The sequence below is a fragment of the Podarcis muralis genome, chromosome 1, assembly GCF_964188315.1.
Source record: "Podarcis muralis chromosome 1, rPodMur119.hap1.1, whole genome shotgun sequence".
Classification (NCBI taxonomy): Eukaryota; Metazoa; Chordata; class Lepidosauria; order Squamata; family Lacertidae; genus Podarcis; species Podarcis muralis.
Genome location: NC_135655.1, coordinates 89,505,613 through 89,532,081, shown reverse-complemented (window position 1 = coordinate 89,532,081; position 26,469 = coordinate 89,505,613). Strand labels below are relative to the sequence as shown.

Sequence of the window (26,469 nt, the reverse complement as noted above, 5' to 3'; positions counted from 1 at the left end):
CACCACCATATCATAAAATATCAAAGCAGTGCACATTATAAAACATCATTAAAAAAAAATTAAAATGCAGATAACCGTTAAAATGACTGGCTAATCAAAAATTAAACAGCTGTGAAGGCCCGTCAACACGTTTTGAAGAGATGCTTGAAAGTCAAAAGCAGGGATGCCTGCCACCAGCATGTGACCCCCACCCCCCACCCCCCACCCCACAGATAGCCCTGGAGGGTATGAGACCTTCAGTTGGAAAAGGATTGCCCACTTCTGATTTAGGTGTTGATGCACATATCCGCATGATGTGGTAATTAAACAAAAGGAAGCGCAGCCTGTCAAGGAAACAGGAAACAGAAAGAGAGGAACCACTTTTTTCTTTGTTTACAACTTTCCTGAGGCCAAATTTCTTCTATTGACCCTGACATGCTTCTTCCAAAACTATTGTTATCAAACTGATACGGAAGTTGGCAGGAAGTCCAGCTATCTCTTATGCAGATATATTCAAGTCTGCTACACACCCATGTAAAGCATCTGCAGCAAAAATGGAAATGGAGGCTCATGGTCTGATCTGATAAATTTTAGAAAAAATATAACTGGGTAAAAAATATAATCTGTCCCTCCACCCCAGCTGTCCTTTCCCATCCCCCAAAATGGGCAGCAGGGCTTCTTTTGGAATGAAGCTCGAAAAGTGTATTACTGGACTTGATTTGAGGCTGCATTTACGGGATTCACCCCTGGAAACTATTCTGAATGCCAGGACTTTGGTTAGCAAGATGGGAAGTTTTAATAAAGAAGGGAGCTTCTGGAGGCCTGATTCCCTTGCTACAGAACATTCACAGTCTGGCCTAGTTCAGACATTGCTACAAATAATAGTTTATCGTGATGGGAAGGAACTGCAGTGAGCTTTGGGCGTGTATATTTCCTCTCTCCTCCTCTGGAACAACCTCAAGGAGGAATCACTTCTACTTTTCATGAATTGCAGTTAAGTGTTTAATCTTAACTATGGTTTATTGAAAGAAACCAGATTCACAACCCATGGCTTGAGGATGCCTTGTTTCAAACAAACCACAATTAAGTTAAACTGATTAGTTGGGTTCAGATAAAATAATACACCACAACTAATAAAAAATTAAAGCAAATGTGCATGATTCCCTTGTGGCTGTCCTGGAACAGGAAGCTTGTAAACACAAGGCCCGCTGCAGCTTGTGCGTATCACAACAAACCATTAGTTGCTCAGACATCCAAATAATCTCTCCACACATCTCCCCCCCCCCCCCCGGCCGCTCTCTCATTTCATGCATATTCTCTTTATTTAGAAATTAACCCATGACATACATTTCATAACCTCCACCCCCTATTGAAAGTTGTGCTAGAAACTTGCTAGGATTGCTGTTTTCAGCAGCTGGTTTCTAGACACACCACCTTTTTCACTTTACAGAAGCTCTGCGTACATAGATGTGCAGACCTGTACCTGCTGGATTTCTGCCTGTTACTCAGCAGATACAGGTCTGCATTTTACGTACACCAGATGGGAAGAGTGCATTAATGATTCCCAGCTGAACTTTTAACAGTTGGGTGGAATTCTCACATATACTATAGTGTATGCCCCAAACGGCATCTTTTCAAAATGAGAAAAAAATGCATTATGATGATATCAGAACACGGGGTCAGTTTATTAAGGTGTGAGCAGAGAATGCTATATTGCAATGCTGCTCTTAACATTCTGCTACCGTGACACGTGAGAAACCAGAGTTGATCAGCAAGGAGGCGTAACTGCAAAACCGAAAATTCCGTGTTCATGCAGATAAGAAAATCAAAATCCCAAGAAAAACAAAGTTGTATCAGAATGGACAATCTGGGTAACCATTCTGGAATTATTATGTGCAAAGAAGGCCTTGATACAGTTTGGGATTTATTTTTCTCTTTCTTTTAGACATACCTTAAAGGAAATTACAATCGTTTCCCTTCCATCGAGAGTTAACTCAGCTCTGTTGATGGATTAAGCAAGCTTCCTCAGCAATTGCCACTGAGCAACAGGAAATGTACTCTCCCTGGGTTTATTAACCATTCCCTGCTTAGCTCTACTGGAATGGTGTCTGCAGAATGAATGATTACCTTCTTTGTTCCTAACAGAGTATTTGTACTTAGATAGATAGGTAGATACAGTTTTAGGCCTGCTATTCCCTGGAAGACTCCACTGTGGCTGGCTGTGTAAATATTTTAAAGAGCATATATTATATAACAGAAAAGCTGGAATTTTCCTCCTCTATTTGTGGGCAAAACTGGGTGCCTACTGAGGAAAGAAATCTGTCTCAGATCAACATAAGGGCAGTGTTAAATCCATGAATCAGCATGCAGTATCCTAAGAATCCCTTCCTTAGGGAATGACAGAGATACATCGGGTATCAAAGAATCAGCTTGTTATTTTACCATTGTTAAGGCATAAATGCTCCAAACTGTACAGATGACTTTCGTCCTAGCAATGCAAATTAATAATGCGCATGAAGCATCGCAGTGTCAAGGAAGCATGGGAAAATGGGAACATTCCAGCTGATGAAAGCTAATTTTGTAGAGTGGAGAAAAGAAACTCATGTGAATGCTCTGCTCTGGAGAAATCCCATCTGCATGAACAGAAGGGTGCTCAAATTGTGTTAAAGAGTAACTAATCTGCATTAAGTGACATTTGCACCTACACCCTTGGATTTAAAGAGCAATCACACTCAAATACAGAGTTCTCTCCCTACCCCAGCCCGGGATCTTTTCTCTTATTTTTATTGACTTCCCACCCCTTTTTCCAGGGAGTTGTTGTCTCTCCCGTTCTGCTGCACCCCATCTTCTATCTATTAAATCATAATCACAGTATTATTCAAAGACAGAGGTCTCATGGGTGGGAGGGATTGCAGGAAGTGTAGCATTTTCACCTACCAAAACCCACACACAACTATTTAAAGGACAAGAGACTGCTTTCCTTTGCAAGATCTGGGGGCTCAGCAACAAGGTAGGGTTCTCCTTAAGGAGTGCTTGCTATCCTACTTATAAGTCATGCAACATATTTAATATTTCATAAGTCGTGAGTGGAGAAAGTTATTTAAAAACAGAAAAGAGTGCTTGTTTCTGCAACATAAGTGTTTTTTGTTTTTTTTTAAAAAGGAAGATACTGGATGAGTAAAACAGATTGATGAGTTCTTTCCAGGAAAGGCAAGTTCTTTCCAAGGGTGACAGGAAGAAAGCAAAATCGCTTACTGTATGATGTGCTATCAGAAAAGCAAATTCTCTCCACCCTTCCCTTGTATTTGACTTTTTATGCACTGTGCCAGAAACGCCTTTATTTGCAGTAGGCTACCTAGTCCAAGCACAACAATCTATTTGCTACCCTAAAAATAGTTCCTTGTTCTCACTGGGGAGGTAAAACTGCAACATTATAAATGCAGGTGCAGCATTTCACTATACCCCTCCAAAGGGTTCACTATACCCCTCCAAAAACCCTTCCACAAAGAAAAACGACACACCAAACAAAAAGATCCAATCTATCATTCTCCCCAGTGTACTAGTTTGCCATTTTCTTTGTATTGCTTTTCCTATGGGGCAGCATTCAGTCACACTAGCCCAGGGGTTAGCAACCTTTTTCAGCCATGGGCCAGTCCACCGTCCCTCAGACCATGTGGTGGGCCAGACTATGTTTTTTTTGGGGGGGGGGGGATGAACAAATTCCAATGCCCCACAAATAACCCAGAGATGCATTTTAAATAAAAGGACACATTCTACTTTTAATGTATTTTTAATCTTTGTTGGAAGCCGCCCAGAGTGGCTGGGGAAACCCAGCCAGATGGGCGGGGTACAAATCAATTCTTCTTCTTCTTCTTCTTCTTCTTCTTCTTCTTCTTCTTCTTCTTCTTCTTCTTCTTCTTCTTACTACTACTACTACTACTCATGTAAAAACACGCCGATTCCCAGACCGTCCACGGGCCAGATTGAGAAGGCGAATGGGCCGCATCCGGCCCCCAGTCCTTAGGTTGCCTACCCCTGCACTAGTCTATCCCCACAGGGGTGCAGTTGGGTAATTTCACACTATGGACTTACAGTGGTGGTGGTTTCTTTCTGCATTACTTTCTGCATTTTCCATTCCACCTTGGTCAAACCCCGCCTGGAATACTGAGTCCAGTTCTGGGCACCACAATTTGAGAAGGATATTGACAAAGGATGTGCAAAGGATGACAAAGGGTCTGGAAACCAGGACTTGCAAAGAACGGTTGAGGGAATTGGGTATGTTGAGCCTGGATAAGGGATGACAGAAAGTTGATATGATAGCCATCTTCAGCTATCTGAATGGCTGTCACATGGAAGATGGAGCAAGCCTATTTTCTGCTGTTCCAGGACCCAAACCAATGGATTCAAGTAACAAGAATGGAGATTCTGACTAAACATTGGGGAAAAGAATGTCCTGGTGGTTAAGAGCTATTTTATAGTGGAATGAACCACCTTGGGAGGTGGTAGACTCTCCTTCCTTGGAGGTTTTTAAACAGAGGTTGGATGGCCATCTATTGGGTATTCTTTAGCTGTGATTCCTGCATTGCAGGAGGTTGGCCTAGATGACCCTTGAGGTACCTTCTAAATCTACACTTCTACGGCCAGCCAGTCCTGCAGCATTTGGGGACCATTCTGCTCATCCTGGCTGGGTGGGGTCATGGCCTTCTGCCCCAAAGTCCTGCCATGACAGCACCCCCCCCCCACTTAAGTCTGTTGAATTCTGTCCTTAGAATGTGCCACACATACAACCTGGCAGCTACCTAGTTATTCTTAGATTAGAGTATAATATTATACCCACCCTCAGTCCACACAGCTCCCCAAACCAGAACTGTTTTTGTCCTTGTGCTAAGCCATGTCAACAATTCACAACTGATGCATTTGCTCAGCCTCTGCACTTTAAAGATGAGTTAAGACTGACAGAAAACCATTTTGAATAATGTGTTTTGTTTCGCTCTGGTAAGCTTAGTTGACTTATCAGTTCCACGAAAGATGTTCTGCGAGAAGAGGTGCCCATCAGAGCACTTTAGTACAGAGTCATGTTCTCATTGGAATCCTCATCACTTAGCATGAAACGGTTTGTTCCTGAATCAGCAGGAAGAGCAGTGTGTTGACACAACTGCTGATAGGAAACTCCACTAATGATTCTGAGAACCAGACAGCACACTAAATCATCTGGCACAGTTCCTTTGGCTGGAGCTGTACAATGAAACTAGGAGATATTTAGCACCATCATTGGAATGTACATCCCATTCATTTCAGGAGGTGAAGTCCAATGTAGCATGAGAGGATTTCTGCTCACAGAATGGGGCTTTTCCTTCCCTTACACCCCTGTGTGTCCCTTCAAAATTTGCTCCAGAGGTTTGGGGGACCCTCCAGGTTTGGGTGGGCATGGGGAGGAGGTGGGGGGGGGGGGAGAAACCAGAAATTCTGTTGGGTAAGCAGATTCCTGTTGAGCAAGCAAGCAGTCTAAATTCAGCTCTCCGTACTTTGCAGCAATTTGCAATTTTAAAAAATTCTCATGAAAATTCAGCAGCATATTTCTGTAATTTTCTCCTAATAAACACATTTTATTTACATTTTATTGACCAATGTACACATTTTTGCAAGCAGTTTCCCCTATCATAATGAATTTTTTGTATGCTATTTTCACCAATGCCTTCATTTTTATACACAATTTCTCCTAACAGATGCAATTTTGGAAACACCGGATAGAGAACTACATTGCAAAATTCAGATAAGTGCAATTTTTAGGAGGACAGCTGTGTTTTGGTTCACATTTTGTTTCAAAAAGTGCAGATTTGATACATTCAGCTTTAAATATGAACTGAATGAAATTTATCCTCCATCCTTACTCCTAAGTAGAACAATCCTGTCCATGGTTACTTGGAAGTAAATTCCACAATGTTCAACGGAATTTACTCCCATATAAGTGTGCACAGAACTGAAGCATTGAGCCAATACATACATAGAGATAGATCCAGAGAAATCATGCAATCCTGTACATATCTTTTCACACATAAGTCACATTGAGTTCCATGGGGCTTACCCTCAGATAAATGGGAATAGGATTGCAGCAATAGTTAGATGCACTAATTTTTAAAATAGTTAGATGCACTAAGACCACAATGCTTACATGGGAGTAAGTCCTATATAACATAGTGGGATTTCCTTCTGATTTAATATGCCTAGGATTGCATTGTAAGTTCCTTTTGGAATTAATGGAATCTAAGCCATGATTAACATTTCAGGCTGATTTCTTTGAGATGCAATCACAATTAGATTTGATCAAACCCACTGTGTTTACTGCACTAATGAAAGAAAGTCTAGTACACAGATGGGAATGTTGGGTCCTGGGCATTAGTGGTTTCATTGATCCTACAAAATGAAAAATGTGCCATATTACTGAACCAACTAATTTTTAAAATACTTGCAACCAAATGTGTAACAGGCTTTTTAGAATGCTGTCATTGTTAGTCTCAAAATCTAGGTGCTGAAGCTGAATTACATTGTGGATATTTGTGAGGATTTTTTTTTAATTTGTGTCAAAGCCATATTGCACAATCTTAAAACTTGATAAGGTTGTGTTCATCTCTCTCCCTCCCCCCCCCCCCAATATGTGCTAAAGCTTTTCTGAGTGAAAATTTCTGACTTCTAGTCTACTTTGCTAGATATTTTCAACGAGGATTCCCCCTGCAAACAACAACAACCCAGAGAGACAGAGACTGTGAGAGACAGAGACAGAGAGAGCACTGAACACATCTTAAGGGATCCAAGATTTAGAACTATACATGTGGTTTTTTTAATTAAAGCTGATGTTTTCAGCATACCAAACAACCTTCTTGAGTTTGCAATAGAGACAATATTCCACGTTTGCAACACACATTTGAATTTCTAAACTCCCTCCTTATGACTCAAAGCATACTACATTGGCTGTACTCACCGTGCTTGGGATTCTTCCTTCCTTTGAACTGCGGTGAATTCAGATTCCTTGAATCAAATTCTTCAGGACTGAATGAAACAGGCAAAAGCCACACATAAATTGTCTTATGTTCAGAACAGAGCAGTCCACTTGTTTAGTGTGTCTAGCTTTCTGTAAGAGTTTCAAAGACAGGCAGGGAATGGGGAGGGCTCAGGATATGACATCATGCACCCTGGGTGTGTGGGGGGGGGGTTGTTGTTTGTTTTTAAAGGAAACTAGCAGAGATAACGAAAGGTTAGTGTTTGAGAATCAGGGAGTGGATCTTATCATAAACATTCTCCACATTGTTCCATCTGCCATAAAAATAGGAGAGAGGTCATTCAACATTTGTTGGAGGCAATAATTTGGAAGTAATTTTAAAGATCAGGGAAGTCCGTAAGTGCACGTGACTGCCCCAAAGAGTTGTGCTTTTGTTGCTGAAACCTTTGGACCGTGTGTTGACTTCCTCTTTCCCAGAAAGCCGGATAATTATGATTATAGGAGAAAGACTCCAATAAAAAGCTGCTGAGTATGTGAACATGCTTAAGAATACAAAACGGGGAGATGCAATTTGTTCCACTGAACTGAAAGCAAAAGCTCCCCCTGCCCGCCCCATCCTCAACTGTTCAGAGTCAAATGATCTGGTGTGCCTTTTGGGGAGCCATTTACCAAGGCTTTTCTGGCCATTCAAAGTGGGGCTTTAACAGAAAGTGGCTTCAGCGTTAGCTGTGCATGGAGATTAACAACCTCAACACCCATGGGTGGGTGGGTGAGAAGACAGCATAAACAGCATCACGCTTGGTTACTGCTGTTGATGCAGCTTGATCAATGGGCACCCCAAATCCCAGCTATGTTTCTAGAGCAGCTTTCTCCAACTTAGTACCATCCAGATGTTGGACTACCATTCCCATAAAACCTGAGCACTGGCCATGCCTGAGTGCTGCTTGCTCTTCCCCTTCCTTCCTCAGCAGGGGCAGCTGGTAGCCAGAGGGAGGGGAGCTCTGTATAGGCATGCTGAAGGGATGCCTGAGACTGCCTTTGGTCCCTCTCCCTCTCTCTCTCTCTCTCTGCCTTTCCCATCCTTGGGTCCCCAGATGTTCTTGAACTACAGTTTCCATAATCCCTGACCATTGGCCACGATGGGAGTTGTAGTCCAACAACATCTAGGAACCCAAGGTTGAGAAAAGCTGCTCTGGAGCAGGCACGTCCAACAGGTAGATCATTAGACGTCTGTGGTAGATCACTGGCTCCCCCCAAAGAAGCCCAAGGAATTTGGCTCCCCTAGACATTTTAGCCCTGCAGCCCATAAAAAGAAGCTCATCAACAACTTTGAACTGAACCCCTAAAGAACGGGCTTTCCTCTTCCCTAAGAAAAGCTCAACAACTTTGACCTGAACCCCAAAAAACAGGGGTAGATCACTGCCAGTTTTTAACTCTGTGAGTAGACCGCCGTCTCTTGGGAGTTGGCCACCCCTGCTCTAGAGGAACAAATTCACTCTAACAAAACCCCCCCTGAAAACAGACTTTTTGCATTTTGGGAAGTGTCGGTGTCATGGACTGAAAAATGTGAGATAAATATTACTGGGAAGACATGTGAACACCTCACAAGTGAATCAGAATGGATGCAGGCAAATGTCCATTGTCATATATCCACACTGTAAACAACTCAAAACACATGCCCAATAAAGACAGACCATATTCTAACCACCATGTAAGCTTTGTGCAAGCAAATCAGGATGAATGCTCCATAAACAGGTTATCTGGTGGAGCTCTGAGTTCTGCTTCCTCTCGCTCCGGTTACCTCAGCAATGACTGTTGTTTTCTTGCCATGGCCAAAGTACACTGCATCTCTTACAGCTGGGGATATTGACTTAAATTGCATGAGTATGACTCACCTCACCACCCATTGGGCATGCTGAATCAGCCATTTATTGTGCAGAAGAGTTCCAAAGCACTGAATATAGACCAGAATAACCATGGAAAATGACAAATCCCACACACAGACAGCAAACATTAGTTAGCTCTGCAGCTCATGTCTGCTGGAGAGGCCACATCACTGGGAAGGGAAGCTATTTTGCACATTGCGGGTCTGCTCCTGTAGGAAGAGGACTCTTATCACGATAATGAATAGGTAATCATCATTTTAAGGTAAAGGTAAAGGTACCCCTGCCCGTATGGGCCAGTCTTGCCAGACTCTGGGGTTGTGCGCCCATCTCACTCTATAGGCCGGGGGCCAGCGCTGTCCGGAGACACTTCCAGGTCACGTGGCCAGCGTGACATCGCTGCTCTGGCGAGCCAGAGCCGCACACGGAAACGCCGTTTACCTTCCCGCTAGAAAGCGGTCCCTATTTATCTACTTGCACCCGGGGGTGCTTTCGAACTGCTAGGTTGGCAGGCGCTGGGACCGAGCAACGGGAGCGCACCCCGCCGCGGGGATTCGAACCGCCGACCTTTCGATCGGCAAGCCCTAGGCGCTGAGGCTTTTACCCACAGCGCCACCCGCGTCCCAATCATCATTTTAGTGGCCCCCAAACAGTGAAAAGTAAAATTTCATGTGTGGGACGAGACTGCTCAAGTTGTGGAGAGTAGGATTTTTAACCATATGGGGTTAAAAATGGAGAACCATATGTAGGAGTAGGATTTTTATAGCAGATCTTTTCCCTTAACTCTTTTTACTGGTTTTTAGAAGCCTGGGATTGATTGATTGATTGATTGATTGATTGATTGATTGATTGATTGATTTTATATACCGCCCTATACCCACAGGTCTCAGGGTGGTTTACAGAATACTCATCACCTACCTGCATAGTATATTTAAGCAGGAACTGCATGTACACTAAGGAAAAGTTATTTATTCTTTAACTTTAAAAGAGAGTGTCTTGCGTGGTTTTTATAGGAGGGAAAAAGAGAACTAATTAAAGAGTCAAACAACCCAGGGCTGTCTTCTGCATACTGTGCAAATGGGAACTAAAGTCTAATTCCCACAATTTGATCAGTAATATTTTAAACATATGCGCAGGAATCACCAGTGTGGTGCCCTCCCAGATGTTGATGGACTCCCATCAGCTCCAGCCAGCATGGCCAATGGTCAGGCGTGCGGGGAGTTGGAGTTCAGTGAGATCTAAAAGGCCACAGATTTCTCCAGTTGATTCAAGTCCCCATCTCCAGGATTCATTTAAGTAACTTGCTATTCTGCTACCCCAAATCCATCACTTCTTCCCAGCAACCACTCACTCCAGTTTCTGATGCTGATTCAGCAGACTCTAGCATTGTGGCCTCAAGCTTCCTGAAAGCCATTTAAAACATACTGTGAACTGTGGAGAATTAAGCACAATGAGAGGGGGATGATTTTTATTTTTTTTAGGTTTAGTTTATGCTTATTGGAGTTTGTTCGCATTCTGGCAAATTATTTTTACCTCCTACTGCACAGTAATACCCAGAATTTTATAACGTGACAGAAATCCCTGTTGCCTGGGAGCATTAACTGTGATCAAAATAACTTGCACCTGAGTAGCATGATAAGTTCCCCAAAGAACTTTGAAGCTGAATACTGCTAATATATGTACCTGACTACCTACATAAAAGGGTGGGCACTTTTGAACGCTCTTACTGCAGCACAGATCTATTACCTTGGACACTGGATAACCCCGGTTCCAATTTTGCCCACTGTCATGTTCATCTGAAGTAGCAGGTGTAGCATAATGCTTAATGTTTTATGTGGTATAGATAGATAAATAGATGATAGATACAATGGTGCCCCGCAAGGCAAATGCCTTGCAAGACAAAAAACTCGCTAGATGAAAGGGTTTTCCGTTTTTTGAGTCGTTCCGCAAGACGAATTTCTCTATGGGCTTGCTTCGCAAGACGAAACGTCTTGCGAGTTCTTGCGAGTTTGTTTCCTTTTTCTTAAAGCCACTAAGCCACTAAGCCGTTAATAGCCGCTAAGCCGCTAATAGCCGCTAAGCCGCTAATAGCCGTGCTTCGCAAGATGAAAAAACCGCAAGACGAAGAGACTCGCGGAACGGATTAATTTCGTCTTGCAAGGCACCACTGTAGATAGATTTTTTACAATTGTGACATACAAGCAGATATAACACTGTGATGGGCAATGTCAAGGCAAGGAAAGCATCTCAGCATGTCTTGAATTGGCGTTCAGAACCACCGAATAGCATTGACCTCCCACTCCATACAGATCAGCTTACCGGCATCTGCTGGGTAAGGGTGCTGTGATTAAAGATTCCTCCCACTGTGGTGATTTGTTTCTTCTGTCATTGGATTTTGGAACAGCTAGAAATAGCATAAAACTTTTAGTTAGTGGGGGGGGGGGAGCAAGAGTCAGGAAGTTCCTTTGCAGCATACCCCATCCCATCAAGCTCTCTTCTGTTCCGCCAATCTATCTGCCTGCAGCAAACTTCCTCTCTGAGTCAAGGTCTGACCTCTTTAGGACTCCCTGGCACAGGGCTCAGTGGAGCAAAGAGCTGTTTCTGTGTTTTCTTCTCCAAAATAATTGCCCAGCGCAGGCTCGTTTCCTTCATGGAACATAGACATGAGTGGATTAGGAAGGAAATAAACTGGACAAAAGCTGCTTCCTCATTATCAGAGCCTTCTAGGCAACATTTCAAGGAATTTGTTGCAAAGAAAAGTGGACATTTTTCTGAAAAAGGGTGACAGAAGCATTTCTGCTTCATGATGGGGAACTGGGGACTAGAAAGTGATTATTGGAATTAGCCACTCGTAATTGTTATATTACACAGGGTTCAGCGGAAAGTAGGGCAATAAATGGGGGCGGGGTATCAGTGCTGGATTACCAAATAGGCAGAGTAGGCACCAGCCTTTGGGCCCCATGCCTTCTAGGGGCCCTGCGACAACAGTTCAAAATATTATTGAGTTGATCTTGAAAGAAAATTACAATAAATCTTTCTGAGTTCAGTGTTATTGCACTGGAGTGTGCACACGAGAAACATCCAGATAAGAAGCTTTCTGTGAGCTTTCTGTGTCGCACGTTCCCACTGACTCCAGATCCTAGTAGAATATTCATAAGTAACTGAGTAAAAGCTTTGAGATAATTTGCAAGGGGGAGGCCAAGATTTTGACTGCCTAGGGGCCTCCACAGGGTTTAACCCAGCACTGTGGGGTATGCTTGTTCACTTGAGTGCACCCTGATGTACACGTGCACGGCCCCTTTCCTGGTTACCAAACATTTAACCTGTGCATGAGTGTGGCAGGGTGGCTGGCTGATCCAAAGCAGGCCTGCGGCCACCTCACTCATGCCTTTTCAGCGTATAGAGGCACATCTCACTGCAGTTCAAAATGTATGTATCATTCTTGTTTGTTGTTTAGTCGTGTTAGCCATGTTCGACTCTCCGTGACCCCATGAACCAGAGCATGCCTTGGAAACTCTCACTTTCTTCTCAAAGCTTCTCCTTTTTTATGTCCACGGAGTTTTCTTGGCAAAATACTGGAGTGGTTTGCCAGTTCCTTCTCCAGTTATATATCATTAGCCACTGTGTATTTCAGATATACAAATATTTAGACCAGGGGTGTGAAATCAGAGGCCTGTGGGCCACATGTTGCCCTTGAGGCATCTCTTTGGCACTCAGGACTCTCTCTAGGTGGCGCACCCTCCTGAACCTTACACCCTCCTGGAGTGTTTTTGCCAGGAATAGAATAATATTCTTCTTTTTTGAGTAACACAGGAATGTTCTGAACTTCATTTAATAGGTTTGTACACACTTGTGAGGTATTATAAGCCTAAATAAAAATTAGGAATCTAATCCCAGAGTTTAATGGATTGCCATCCATCTAGAATTACCTGGACATATATGGATTACTGCAGCGGCAAGCAGTGCCCAGGTGGAAATCGACTAGATGTCTGGGAAAATCCAGGTGTATGGCAGCCCATGTAGGCAGTGTTGTTTTTGCCAATTTTAGCTCCTCCATCCCAGCCTCCGTATGGTTAACAACAGCATACTGCTACCAGGTAATGTGACAACTGGACATGCTGTGTGTTGCTGGACGAATTGAAAGCAGGGAGCTTGCAGGCCCTCTGCTGGAAGTTGAAAATACAGGTTTCAGATATTTCATAAACTAGAGAAAGCATCATCAAAACTGTAGCACAAGTGCTATGATTTTTGTCCTTGATAGCATCAGCTGCTCATTGTCACTTGCAAGTTGTCCCTGGTTTGTTCTGATTATCATATGCACAGTGATTCTCAAGCTTTTAAAAATCAGGCCCCTCTTGCAAACTTACTCCATCTTCTGGGCCCCACAAACTGGCCCCAAATATTTCTTCTCTATGTGAGCCTATGAATTGGATGTCCTTGAACATAATAGTGTGCATGAAGCCCGCTAAAGCCTGCAAGAATCCTGAGATTAAGGCACTGGTTTTAGAAGATGAAAGAACTGAACATCTGTATCTTCTAGCACAGAAAAACATAATTTCAATAAAACAGCTGCTTTCCATGAACTCACCCCCACTCCCCTAATCAGCTGGGATAATAGGACAGTGAGGAAAGAGCACAAACCCTACCCTCAAATTCAGTGTTAATCAATGAGGTCATCTGAGTTACTATGAGGCTTCAGATACGAAACCATTAAGAGAAGGTCTCCTTACATGATCAGTGAGCTTCTAGTAATGGTGCTATTGAAGGTGCTTCTTGTAGAAACCTTTGTCCACAGGACCAGGAGTGGGAGCTAACTCAGGGGTGAGGAGCCTGGAACCCTCCAGGTGTTGTTGGAATCCAACTTCCATCAACTCCATCCTGTATGGCCAATGGTCAGGGATGATGGGAATTGTAGTTCAGAACATTGGGATGCCTTGGGTTCTCCACCCCGATCTAAATGATCTAAATGTGAGTGAGCCTGATTGGGTGCACCTTTTCTGCTAAGTGCCTCACTAGTCTAGAATAATGTTTGAAGGCAGCACAGAGATTCATAAACACTGGGTCAATATTGCCCCCAGTGTGGTCATAAAATGCTTGTTGTAGGTATACTGCCAGGAGCAATTGTTTGGAACAAGATTTATAGCAGGTTAAGGGGAGAATGTGATTCCTAACATCAAGAAGTAAGATAGATAAGTGCATTTCAATTGTAAAATTCTAGTGTTGTATATTTTGCTTCAGTATAATATTTGAGAGACACTGTTCTAGTGAGAAAAAGGGTAAGGAGCCATTCACAGCCATTGGAACTAATAGATATGAATGATATATATCTGTGCCATAATAAAAACAAAAAATTAGGTGGCAGTAATTATTTATTCCTTTTTTAAAACAGCCTCCTATGTTGTTGTTGCTGATTGTAATCTGCTTTAATTTCAGCCCCACATGGTGTCAGTAGTGTTTCTGTTTGTAGTTATTGCATCTATAGAAGCATGTAAACACAAGAGTGATTAATGGATTAGTTTGTCTTGATTGCTCACAGATTAAATAATTTCATGCAGCGATCTCATTTTAGTCTTCCACATTCATTTTACTTCAGAGCTGAAATTCAATTACTCAGAGCTCTAAGGCCACAGCTACAAGATAATCCTTGCAGAGCTGAGAGATGCTTCTCACAGCATTCCGGTAGAAGCAACAACAATACCTTTTTTAAAGGGTGAGTGGGTGGGTCTAAGTAAATCCACTCAGAAATTCAAGTAAATCTGAAACCACTCAGCCTTGTTTGAGAGAATTAGATTTATAACATGTAAACAACTGAAGTTAGTTTACTTGCTAAATTTCAGAGCAATCCAAATAATGGAAATCAGCCTTCATTATAAACTTCCCTTTGTTTTAAAATGGGAAAATTAAGTGGAATGCATTTTCAAGAGTAGGATAATGAAAAAAACAGAATAGAGAGAAAGAATGGGAAAGGGGGAAAGGGTGTGGGATAGACAGAACATGCATAGGCCTCTGTGCTTAAACATGTTGTTGTTGTTTAGTCGTGTCCAACTCTTCATGACCTCATGGACCAGAGCACACCAGGCACTTCTGTCTTCCACTGCCTCCCGCAGTTTGGTCAAACTCATGCTGGTAGCTTCAAGAACACTGTCCAACCATCTCGTCCTCTGTCATCTCCTTCTCCTTGTGCCCTCCATCTTTCCCAACATCAGGGTCTTTTCCAGGGAGTCTTCTCTTCTCATGAGGTGGCCAAAGTATTGGAGCCTCAGCTTCAGGATCTGTCCTTCCAGTGAGCACTCAGGGCTGATTTCCTTCAGAATGGATAGAATGGACTCTTGCAGTCCATGGGACTCTCAAAAGTCTCCTCCAGCACCATAATTCAAAAGCAAACATATTTCTGCTAAATTAAATTGTAGGTATCAGAAACCTCACATTTGTTGCAACTTCTTTTCCACTGAGTTACAACCTGTCTTCTTAAGAATTGTTCAATATGAGAAAAGCAAAGGGACTGCCAAAGCTGAAATACTATCCTCTTCAATATGAAAGAACTGAAAGTTCATATTTAGAAAGCGCCTAAATTGCCCTTCAGGGAACCTGTGTCCCTCCAGAACTTGGACTCCAGCTGCCATCAGTCACAGCCAGCATGGCCAATGGCCAGGGATGAAGAGTGTTACATACCCTCCAACACTTCTCCAATGAAAATAGGGACATTCTAAGGAAAAGTGGAACATTCCAAGATCAAATCAGAAACTGGGACGGCATCTCTAAATCAGGGACATCCCTGGAAAACAGGGGCACTTGGAGGGTTTGGTGTTAGAGTCCAACAACATCTGCAGAGCCACTGCTTCCCAGACCTAGGACATCTATGGTTCATATGGACCAGGTTTTCCTGAATGTTTTCAGACCACACCTGAAAAAAATGGGTACGGGACTTCAGGATATGATTCAGAAACCAAGCAACACTGCAATTGTAAATATTGTCATAGCATATTAGGAGGCAAATTCAATTCTGCTTGAAGCAGCTCTTAACATTATATGATCCAATCAGCAGAGATACCAATCGAGCCTATACAACTGACATGCTTCAAATACAAATCTCTTGAGTTTTTCAAGAGTTGCCGGACTGCACGCAACAACATTAAACCATAGGCTGTGGTTTAATGATCATGAGCACTTTACTCTTCCTAGAAGCCTGACTGTACAACCAGGAAGCAAGCCAGAGTTTGGCTTGTCCTAACATGTGAACCAGGGTTTGTGGTTTTCTTCTCTCCAAACAAACAACAAAGGGAACCCAAGATTTGTTCTTACTAAATTACTCATGGTTTGTTTGGCGGAAACAGATCATAAGCCTAGATTCACATGTCATGACTAGCTTATTTCTGGCTTGTTTCCTCCCACATGTGGAAGCACAGTCAGGTCTGGGGGAGAAGCAAAGTCCTTGTGAGTGTTAAAACATTGTTGATTTTAAATAAGGATTTAATGTTGCATGTGATAGGCCAATTTCAGATCCATGTGGGGAAAGGGGCTGCGTCTAAGGAAATATTAATTGATTTCCAGGCCAACCAAAGAAGCCATTAGGTTTGGGGTCTTAGGGAAATTCAGATTAAGTAATGCCAGCTCTTCCAAAGGAGTTAATTGTGACAAATTTCTATCTTTGCCCATTCAGTCACCCCCATCAGATAGAAGAAAAGCATTAAAAAGCACTATGGTACTTGATAGGTATGAAGGCAAGAGCTTCCAGGTTCCACTGGGAATTGTATATTTTAAAATGAATGTGTAGTGTTCTTTCAGGTCCCCATAAGGATTTATGAAACAGAACATCAATTTTCTTAAAATAAAATTGAGGGACATGGGCAGGGAGATCTCTAAGAATATAAATGACCCATTCATTTTCAAGATACCAATTTCACTCTATAAACTCAGGGCAAGTACAGATAGATATTTTCCAAAACTGTTCTCATATGGAAATGTACTATATGATTAACAACCTTGGGACCTTTCCTTTGTAAGTGTTTTATATAGTCATTTGAAATGTTAAACACCTTTTCACACAAACGCAAAATAAAACTGGAATTGCTAATCAGAGAAGCAACAGATGTATCCCAATTTATTTTACAGCCAGTGAGATTCTCAGCATCTCATATTGCATTTAATCAGGGCTGGCAGAGATATTTAAAGATATGAAAGCAACAAAAATGCATCATTAGCATACAACAGGAACTTGAACATATGGGTTGAAATCCAGCCACTTGCCGTTACTCAACTGTCATGGAGGGGCTTTATTGCTGTCACCCCTTTAAGCAATAGGGGACCACCTCTTGAAACAATCAAGATTGGGGGGCATTCCGGGGTGGTCCTTTGTAAGGAATGAGGGATACAACAGCAGCAAGAATACTCATCGCAAAGTATTGGAAGACAGAAAAACTACCCACCGTGGAAGAATGGCAGATGAAAATTATAGATTATATGGGACTGGCAGAGATGACCGGCAGAATCCGAGACCAGGGAAAAGAGACGGCGGAAGAAGATTGGAAGAAATTTAAGGACTATCTTAAGAAATATTGTAAAATTGCTGAATGTTAAAATGATGTTGATTTAGAAATTAAGTGGTTGTTAGCTGTAATGAATATGCAAATAAGAAAAGAAAGGTTAAAATTTAAATAGAAATTAGGTGAGGGATTTGCTGAAGAGAATTGTAGAGATTGGAATGCAGAAAGGGGAGGTATGAGGAGGTCGGGAAAGTAAGTCCTATGAACATAAGGGAATGAAATTATACTTGTGATTGTATGTTTTTTTTGCATGTATTTTTTGGTCTTTTTTGTTTTTTGTTGTTTTAATGTTATAATTATTATTTTTTGAAAATTCTAATAAATATCTTTAAAAAAAAATAATGTAAGGAATGAGGGAGTGCTATTGGAAGGAAATTTTTCAAGTTTCTTCTCAGTGTGAATGTGAGTGTTTTCCATTCATGTACGCCAGGGTTTGAATCTCCCCAATCTTAACTCCTTTAGTATCTGCTGTCTGCCAGATTGCACGTACTAGAAGATCTGGAATCAGAAGAAATGATTGGCAGCCCTGGCTAATGTCCCTAGCCAACTTAATAAGATCCAAAATAGATTCCATGGTGACAGTTTTAGAACTGGATGGAAATACCGTAACTAAATCCATTATGTTAAGTCCAGAGATAGCATGAATGCTGAGAGAGAGTGTGATACAGAAAATTCCCAAGCAGTCAAATGCTTTCTCTGCAGGGAAAGCGTCAGCACCTGATCACTACAGCAAAGACCTCAATAAACTGCCTTAAATTGTCAAGTTCCTGCCTTGAAGGAGGACAAAATCCACTGGGCTGGGTATAGCTGACCTAGGATTGCTAGGGTTTGAAAAGTTCTCTTTTAGTTGAAATATACCTTCTAGGTCCAGTACAGTATTTGCTTCAGGATCAATTAATGTGAACTTTTATTCATGTGTTCATTTACAGTAATTTATAAATGGCTTGATGGTTAAAAATAACACACAACTCTACATGCTATAAAATGTAAAAATAATAAACAATATAATTAAAACAAGAATACAACACTAACCTGGTAAAATCACAGTACAGTATAACAGCATGTAAAAACCAATAAAAACAGAATTTCAATTAATTCAAACAAATAAAAACAGTGTTCAGTATTATGGATCAGGGAAGGCCTGGAGGGAAAGAAGTCTTTACAAGAAAAACCTCTGGTACAATGTAGGCTCAATGATGAGTCACAAAGGTCTGAATTTGGATCTCATTTCTGCCTACCCAACTCAAGAGAATGACTTGGGGAAGGTTCTGTTCTCTGTTCCTCGCCTTCTTCCCTGCCCCACATACGTAGGGTACAGTTCCCACTCCTGTTCTGGTGTTTCCCCCCTCTTCCACTTCCAGGGCAGGTGCCCCCCCCAATATAATCCAGTTGGGAACTCTAGCAAGGGCATAAGAAATCACTTTGGACATGGAAATGAATAGAGTGCTGGAAGGGTGAGAAGTGGGTTTAAGAAAAAGGAAAAGCTTTCCCAGCTAAAATCTGGATTGAAGACAGAACTTGACAAATAAATTGTGTGTAAAATAAAAGTTTGGAAAGGTCTGTTTTTGATGTGAAGAAGATCCTATAGGGAGTCAAACAAGCAAGACTCATGTGTGGGACTCTTCTGCTCATATTGGTATTCAGAGACTTACTGCCTCTAACAGTGGAGTCAATATAATGACCACTGTGAAAACCTTAAATGGCTAAGGAAAAGATGCCTCCCTACAGCAATTAGGTAGAGAGACTGCAGTAAGGAGCCTAACAGCTGCTAACACTTTCCTTACAGGAGTCATTTCTTAGCAAGCTGGCTACTGATTGCTCCACAGTCTCCAGAACCTTGTACTTTGCTGTCTTCCCGCTTTCGATGCCCTTTGTTCTTTAGATCTCAGCCTGGAAGCTGTTAACCATCAGCGCTTACTGTCAGGCTACAGCACACCCTGATTATAAATGTGTAAGTTGTCCCTCTTTTTCCTTTTCTTGCTTGTTTTCTGATCCTCATCCTTTCCCAGCTAATTATAGGACTAATCTTCCACACATTGGAAACTGCTATTGGAAACTGACAATAGCTACCCCACCTTCAAAAACTGAATATTTTTTTTAAAAGAGGGGTGCTGATTGGGAGATCTGCATCATCCCACTTTCACCTGTAGGAAACATATTTTGTAAGGATATGTCTTTTAAAATTATGCATTTGCATACAACCTGGGAAGTAAAATCTCATATCACTTACCGTAGTTTTCTTATTTTGGAATGCATTTGACTATTCCCTTGCTGCTTGTGCTATGTTTTGTTTGTCTTTGCTTTTATGATTGATCTTTTAAGGCAGTAATTTTCAACCAGTGTGCTGTGGCACCCTGGGGTGCCTTGAATGATGGTCAGGGTGCCATGGGCAACACTGGCCTCTGTCCCTCTTTCCTTCCTTCCTTCCCTCCCTCCTCTGATGCCCTCTTGTTTCTCTGCCTCCCAAAGGCTTGCACAGCTGTTTATTGCTGCAACCCTGGCTATGAGCTCCAGAAGCTAATGGTGCCTCTGGGAGGCACCTCTCTCTGGGACTGGGCAGCTCAGAGACCAGGGGTGGCAGTAGCAGCTGCCCAGAGGACTCTCAAGGAGAGGGGAGAGGAGAGGAGGTTGTGGGAAGACTCCACAAGGGTGTTCCAAAAAGGGTGAGAGGCTGCCAGCTCTGCAGGCAAGGGGTGACATACAGTAAATGGGCTCCTGAGCCCCACAGGGGTGCCGCAGAAAGAATGTAGTTTGTTAAGGGAGCTGTGGACTCAAAAGGGTTGAAAACCTCTGTTTTAAGGGATTATACAGTGGTACCTCGGGTTAAGAACTTAATTCGTTCCAGAGGTCCGTTCTTAACCTGAAACTGTTCTTAATCTGAGGTACCGCTTTAGCTAATGGGGCCTCCCACTGCCGCCGCGCTGCCGCTGCGTGATTTCTGTTCTCATCCTGAAGCAAAGTTCTTAACCCAAGGTACTATTTCTGGGTTAGCGGAGTCTGTAACCTGAAGCGTCTGTAACTCGAGGTACCACTGTAATTGTATTGTTACATGCCACTCCAATCTCTGCTGAGCAGTAGCAAAACACTCACCCAGGGTCGTGTTTCCATTGTGAATTCAGGGCATGGCAGAGGCTGTAGTGTTTTGAGATAGATGGTTTATTTTACACCTATATAAACCTCAATCTACACACAGAGAAAGAAAACCCACAGCATTACATCTCCAGAGAGTCTCTCTCTTTGCTTCTCCCACAGCTTCAGCCAGCTTGAGTCCAGATCAGCCAACCATGCTCCTCAGTCTCTGGGTTACAGCCTCTCCAGTCAGCACCCAAGATAGTTCTGACCTTTGTTCTCCTCCTCCTTCCCAGCACACCTCTTGCCAAAATCCCAAGCCTCCTGTAAAGACACTTTTCTCTGTCAGCCCTCCATCACTTTGGTAACCTGCCAATTCTCCTGCTCTGCCAACTCCTCTGAGCTGGGGTGGGGAGGGCAGCTCTTTTGCATGGCCAATGGCCCTTAACGGCCCAGGACTCTTCTTTAAGGCTATGCGTTTAACTAGCCTGGCCAGGATGGTTTGCATGAGCCTCCTTATCTGGCACAGTTATACAGCTTGCATTTTCCCTTCCTATCCTAAATATTAGCTAGATTCCGACATTCATTAATTTCTTAGGTTTAGGTCCCCCCCCCCCCACACCTTATGACAGTATATGAATTGCTAGTTTGCTCCTAGCAATTTGCTCCTAGTTTGCTCCTTTCTCTGGCAGGAAGGCAGGATACAATACAATAAAAATGTCTTTTTTGAAAACAAACAAGGTAAAGGTAAAGGTAAAGGTAAAGGGACCCCTGACCATTAGGTCCAGTCGTGACCGACTCTGGGGTTGGGCGCCCATCTCGCTTTATTGGCTGAGGGAGCCGGCGTACAGCTTCCGGGTCATGTGGCCAGCATGACTAAGCCGCTTCTGGCAAACCAGGGCAGCACACGGAAACGCCGTTTACCTTGCCGCTGGAGCGGTACCTATTTATCTACTTGCACTTTGACGTGCTTTCGAACTGCTAGGTTGGCAGGAGCAGGGACCGAGCAACGGGAGCTCACCCCGTCGCAGGGATTCGAACCGCCGACCTTCTGATTGACAAGTCCTAGGCTCTGTGGTTTAACCCACAGCGCCACCCGCGTCCCACCCAGCCCCAATTAAGTCTCCAACTATGTCACCTACACTATGTACTCAGAAGTTCAACAGGACACACACTTGCCCCCATTGCACTTTCTTCCCAGAAAAGGAAACTTATTGCCCGCCCCCGTGTGTTTTAAAGGAGCCAACCCTCCTTTAAAGTTTAGACACCCTGAGCAGTCTGGGCTGATGGCGCAAGGTGGGTCGAGAAACGCGACCCTAAAGCAGGCTCTCTCGTCAGTCAGTCCTATTAATGGCACATGATATTCCCCACGAAGTGTGCTTTCCTTCCCTCCCTTTAAATTTCATGCTCCGAATTATCTCTCTGTGTGTAAAAGAAAGAGAGAGCGAATTGAACATCGCAACATAAATCCGCGCTAAGTCAACTTGAGCGTGAGTATCTCTCCGCCTCGGTTCCTTCCCGCACAAGCTGCTGAGGGGCCCGAAGGAGGCGGCTGAGGCGGCCTTTCCTCCTGACCTCGGGCCAACAGTTGCTCGCGGGAGCGCGCCCCCTGACGGGCACGCGCCTTCCTGAACGCCCAAGGCGAGCGCGGGCAAGTACCGTAAGCTATAACGGGAAAAGCGTGCGAAGGATGAGGGGGTGTCTTGTGAGGGGGGGGGGCTGCGGGCCTTGCCAGCAAAAGGGGCAGGAGCGGAGCATGTTGGTACCTTAGGGGCAGAGGAAAGGGCGCGGGGCGGGCGGGGTGGGGGGCAGAGCTTGGTCGGGCTTCCTCGCCTGCGCTTATTTATACATGACTACAGCTAGTGATACTTTGGTTTGATACTGCAGCTCCTCGAAGTTTTAAAAAAATGCATTGTTGTGTGGTGCTGGACTGTTCCTTTTTAACAGCTGGGGAGGGAGCTCCCCTCCCCACCTTCACTCCAACCCCGGTGTGTGTGTCTAATAATATTGGTTTGTGGAGAGGAATGCTTGTCTCCTATGTCCTCCTTTCAGTCTGTGGGGCTTCCTGCCTCTCCCTCAGCTCGTTTTTGAGGAGGTAGCTAAAGGGAGAAAAGAAAGAATTGGAGGCGGGGAGAGAGCTGCGTGCAACTTTTATTTCTCTTATAAAGAGCTCTGTTCTTCCTGTTCCCTCCAGCTTGTTGTGTTTATTATATGGGGTGTGAGGAAGGGGGGGGGGAGATGGGATGGAAACTGTGGCGTCCTCCAATTCCCACCCCCGCCCCGCTTCATTTCCAGCCCTCTCTCCGTTTGCATATCTTTGTAAGGATGGGTTTCAAGTTCACCCATCTGGGACTTGTCTTTTATGGCTGCAAGGAATAGGCAGTGCTCAGTTTCTAACTAAGGAGGCACAACTCCTGGCTGTCAATATCTGCTCCTCCTCCCCAATCCTACTTACGTGGCAGCTGCTTACAGTTGTTTATTGGTGAGGGAATGCACTCCCTTCTCTGTTGTTGCCATCTTTTGCTCCACAGCTGAGCCCTGGCATGGGGAGAGGGAGAGGGAGAGGGAGAGGGAGAGGGAGAGGGAAAAGCTTCAGGGTTGTACTACAGGGCCATAGGGCATTCACTGGGTTTTAGTTTATGTTACTGGGACATTAGGAGGGAACAGGCCAGACCCTTTTAACAAACTGCCTACAGCCACCCTTCTTCCCCTTAATGAAAAGGAGAGGAGAGCGGAGGAGCAACACTGTTGGTTTTGAAACAGGCGTTTTGTGTCCTGCTTGCCTCTCTGTTGGGAAACAGGCAGTGACATCCTATTAATCGGAAGGAAATCTGAAACCATCACAGCCAGGAGTACAAAAATAAAGTGCCATAAGAGTAGACTTGCAAACTGTGACTGACACTTTCTGTTAACTAATGCAGAACAGTTGTCTGCTTTTAAATCTGCCAGGATCGTAGCCTATGCTTTGTAATAGATTCTGTAGAACTGTATAGTGGTATAGCATGCTTTCCAGTTATCTAAATAAGCCTGTGAAGCTGAGAAACAGCACTTGCCCAAGACCATTTGGTGATTATTAATAGCTAAATGGACATGCAACTCCTTCCAAACTTAAAAGGCTGCCCGCTATCTCACACTGGCGGTTGGTGCTCACTTGTGTAGAAGTCAGTGGGCCAGGAAGAGCATGCTTTCTTGAAATAACTAGGGTTCTTTCACAACTTTCCTTTGCTCATGGGCTTCCAAGGTAACTGGAATTTCAAACTCAGGTGGCACTTGGGTATGCAGTGCAACATTAAAGGGCATATAATTTCTTAGCTGAACTGTATTTTTGAAATGCCACATACCTTTGACACACAGAAACAATGCAGGACAGAACAGTGAAGCAGGTAAGAGGTTAAATCTGATTGTATAGGCTTTCCAGCTACCTCACTGGTTGGTCTAATGCTTAGAGCAGAGGTGGATATCTTTTTCAGTATTCCCTCATGGATAGCCACCTGGGGGCTGCTTGTAGGGCATGTAGGGCACCCCCAGAGGCAAATGGGGGTATAGCACCAGATGTGACTCTTCCCTTTGTAGAGTAGGCTACATTCCAGCTATGTAGAAGTCGAAAGTTTCTACACATCTACACACCCACACAAATCTCTCCATCCATGCAAGCAAGAGACATTGTTATGGTTGAAGGATGCATTTCAGCCAGGCAACAGCACTTGAGGTGAACTTAGAGCAGGACTGGTGAAGGGCATGGTCTAGGAGATTCCTGAGAGTCAAATAGAGAGGTCTGGAGGGCCACATCCAGTCCCCACACCTGCTCCCCTTAGGGTTAGGCATGGTTCTTTTTCTGTGAACTCTTGTTCATACTTCCCTGTCCAATCTTGGGGAGGGGGCCCTCTTCTGTAGCCACTCTGTTTCTGGGTGCCAACATTGTTACAGAGCAGGAAGGAGTGGAATTGATAGGGCTACCTGGCTAGGATCTGCTTGGAAAATTAGCTGCTTCGGCAGTCTTGTAGTACAGGTACATCAGGGGATGACAACTTAAGCTCTGTTTCTCTTGGCTCTGCTCTCACTTAATGACTTCCAGAGCTTGTCAAGCTTTCCCCTGTACTTAGAGGAGTCCTAATTCCTAACCAGTGTTAGAAACTGAGATGTGAAAGCTAGGAGCTAAATAGCACCTTAAACCTAGATTATGGGTGCAACAACAGAATGTCTAGGTGCACTTTTTTATAACAAAAATACAAAGCTGAAAATGAATGAACTGCAGCTAAAATATGTTCATTTTTCACGTGGTCTAGTCCTTCCCCGGCTCACCCCCTAATATTCTTAAAAGGGTCTCTTCTCCAGCCTTTAGAGCAGGGGTAGGCAACCTAAGGCCCATGGGCCGGATGCGGCCCAATTGCCTTCTCAATCTGGCCCACGGACGGGAATCAGCATGTTTTTACATGAGTAGAATGTGTCCTTCTACTCTATTTAAAATGCATCTCTGGGTTATTTGTGGGGCATAGGAATTCGTTTATCCCCCCCCAAAAAAAAATAGTCCGGCCCACCACATGGTCTGAGGGACGGTAGACCAGCCCACAGCTGAAAAAGGTTGCTGACCGCTGCTTTAGAGAGTAGCTGGAAGTGGGGAGAGAGAAAAAGGTCCTCCTTTCCTTCCACTCTGCAGTTTTAATCTGAAATCTTAGGCACAGTACTGCGCCCAGAGCTCAGAAACTGCTCACACTAATGAAATTTCATGTCACAAAATGTGCCTGAATCCAATGGGAGTTTTGAACACTGCTCCTAACAATTTATATGTGTGTTTTCTCACATTCAGGCTTTCTCCTTTCTCTTTCTCTTCCCCTTGCTCTGTTCTTTTCTCCAATTTTTGATTTCTATGGTTAGGTCCTTGGTGGCAGGCACCTATCAATTTTTGTCTGTGATGCAAGGTGCCATGTACATTGATGGTGCTATATGAGCAATAGTAATGTAACCACTGTGGTGACTTTTGTCCTTAATGTTAAGTATCTTATTGCAATCTCTCTATAAAGATCTCTGTTCTCTGATTACAAACGACTTCAGATTGAATCACTGCCTACCAATGAAAGAAGGGCCAACAAGCAGGGCCTCAGATGCTGTTGTTAAGGCATAGGCAGGTTCATGCAGTTCATACAAGGATTCTTTCAAACTACCTGCTCACAAAAACCATTTAAGGCTTTTTATAGAGTAAAACCAGCAGTTTGGAGTGGGTCTAGAAATGCAGTGTTAACCAGTGGAACTGCTACGTAATAGTCTTAAATAAATAATATAGGGCTTGACTTTTGATTGGCAATCATCTTGGTGTTAGGTGTAGCAACCTTAAAAGCAAACAGAGAGGAAACTGATATACTTATACTATACTCAGTTATTTACTGTCGCTTTGGGTAGTTCTACCTTAGCAATGATAAAGAGTTCTCCTTAAGAGAAGAAACAAGTTGGAAATTTATTTGTGCAACTACAATCTTTCTACTTCATATGTTGTCTTATCACCGGAACTATTGGGCATTACATGTATTGCAGCTCTGGAATGAGCTGACCAATGCTGAATATTTTCTAAAAATTCCCTGAGCAAAACACTTTAGGTTGTGTCCCAGTCTGTGGACCCCCCCTCCCCCCAATCAGAGTGGTGCTCCTTTATTTCTTGACATCCTTTTACCACCTGTGAATTTATCTGCACAAAGCAGCTTTGGCCTTGGTTATGTTATATGTGCTTGGTACATCCAGACTTGATTACTGCAATATACTCTACATGGGGCTGCCTGTAAGAACATAGATTGCTGCCTTGAACCATGCCGGGATATGGTCTACTTCGCCCAGTATTTTCTATTCTGATTTGCAGTGCTGTCTGGGATCTTAGCAAAGTGTTTTCACATAGCATGCATCGTCATCATTATTTTTCTGGAGATGTCAGGGACTGAATCCTGAAACCTTCTATATGCAAAGTGTGTGCTGTACCACTGTGCTGTGGTCTATTCCTATAGAAGCCAAA

The 26,469-nt window shown here is 43.5% G+C and overlaps 2 protein-coding genes across 2 annotated transcripts in view; both read right to left on the bottom strand.

The window, feature by feature from the left end:
- The window catches only part of RALB (RAS like proto-oncogene B), a 28,766-nt gene extending 21,650 nt beyond the window's left edge, over positions 1 to 7,116 (bottom strand). Inside the window, exon 1 of the mRNA XM_028742891.2 lies at positions 6,959 to 7,116. The gene's annotated coding sequence lies outside the window, so the exon portion shown is untranslated. The remainder of the gene's footprint in view (positions 1 to 6,958) is intronic.
- An 8,496-nt stretch (positions 7,117 to 15,612) lies between these two features.
- The window catches only part of EPB41L5 (erythrocyte membrane protein band 4.1 like 5), an 83,465-nt gene continuing 72,608 nt past the window's right edge, over positions 15,613 to 26,469 (bottom strand). The window contains exon 26 of the mRNA XM_028742844.2: positions 15,613 to 15,763. Coding sequence (XP_028598677.2) covers positions 15,724 to 15,763 — 40 coding nt within the window. The 3' untranslated portion in view covers positions 15,613 to 15,723. The remainder of the gene's footprint in view (positions 15,764 to 26,469) is intronic.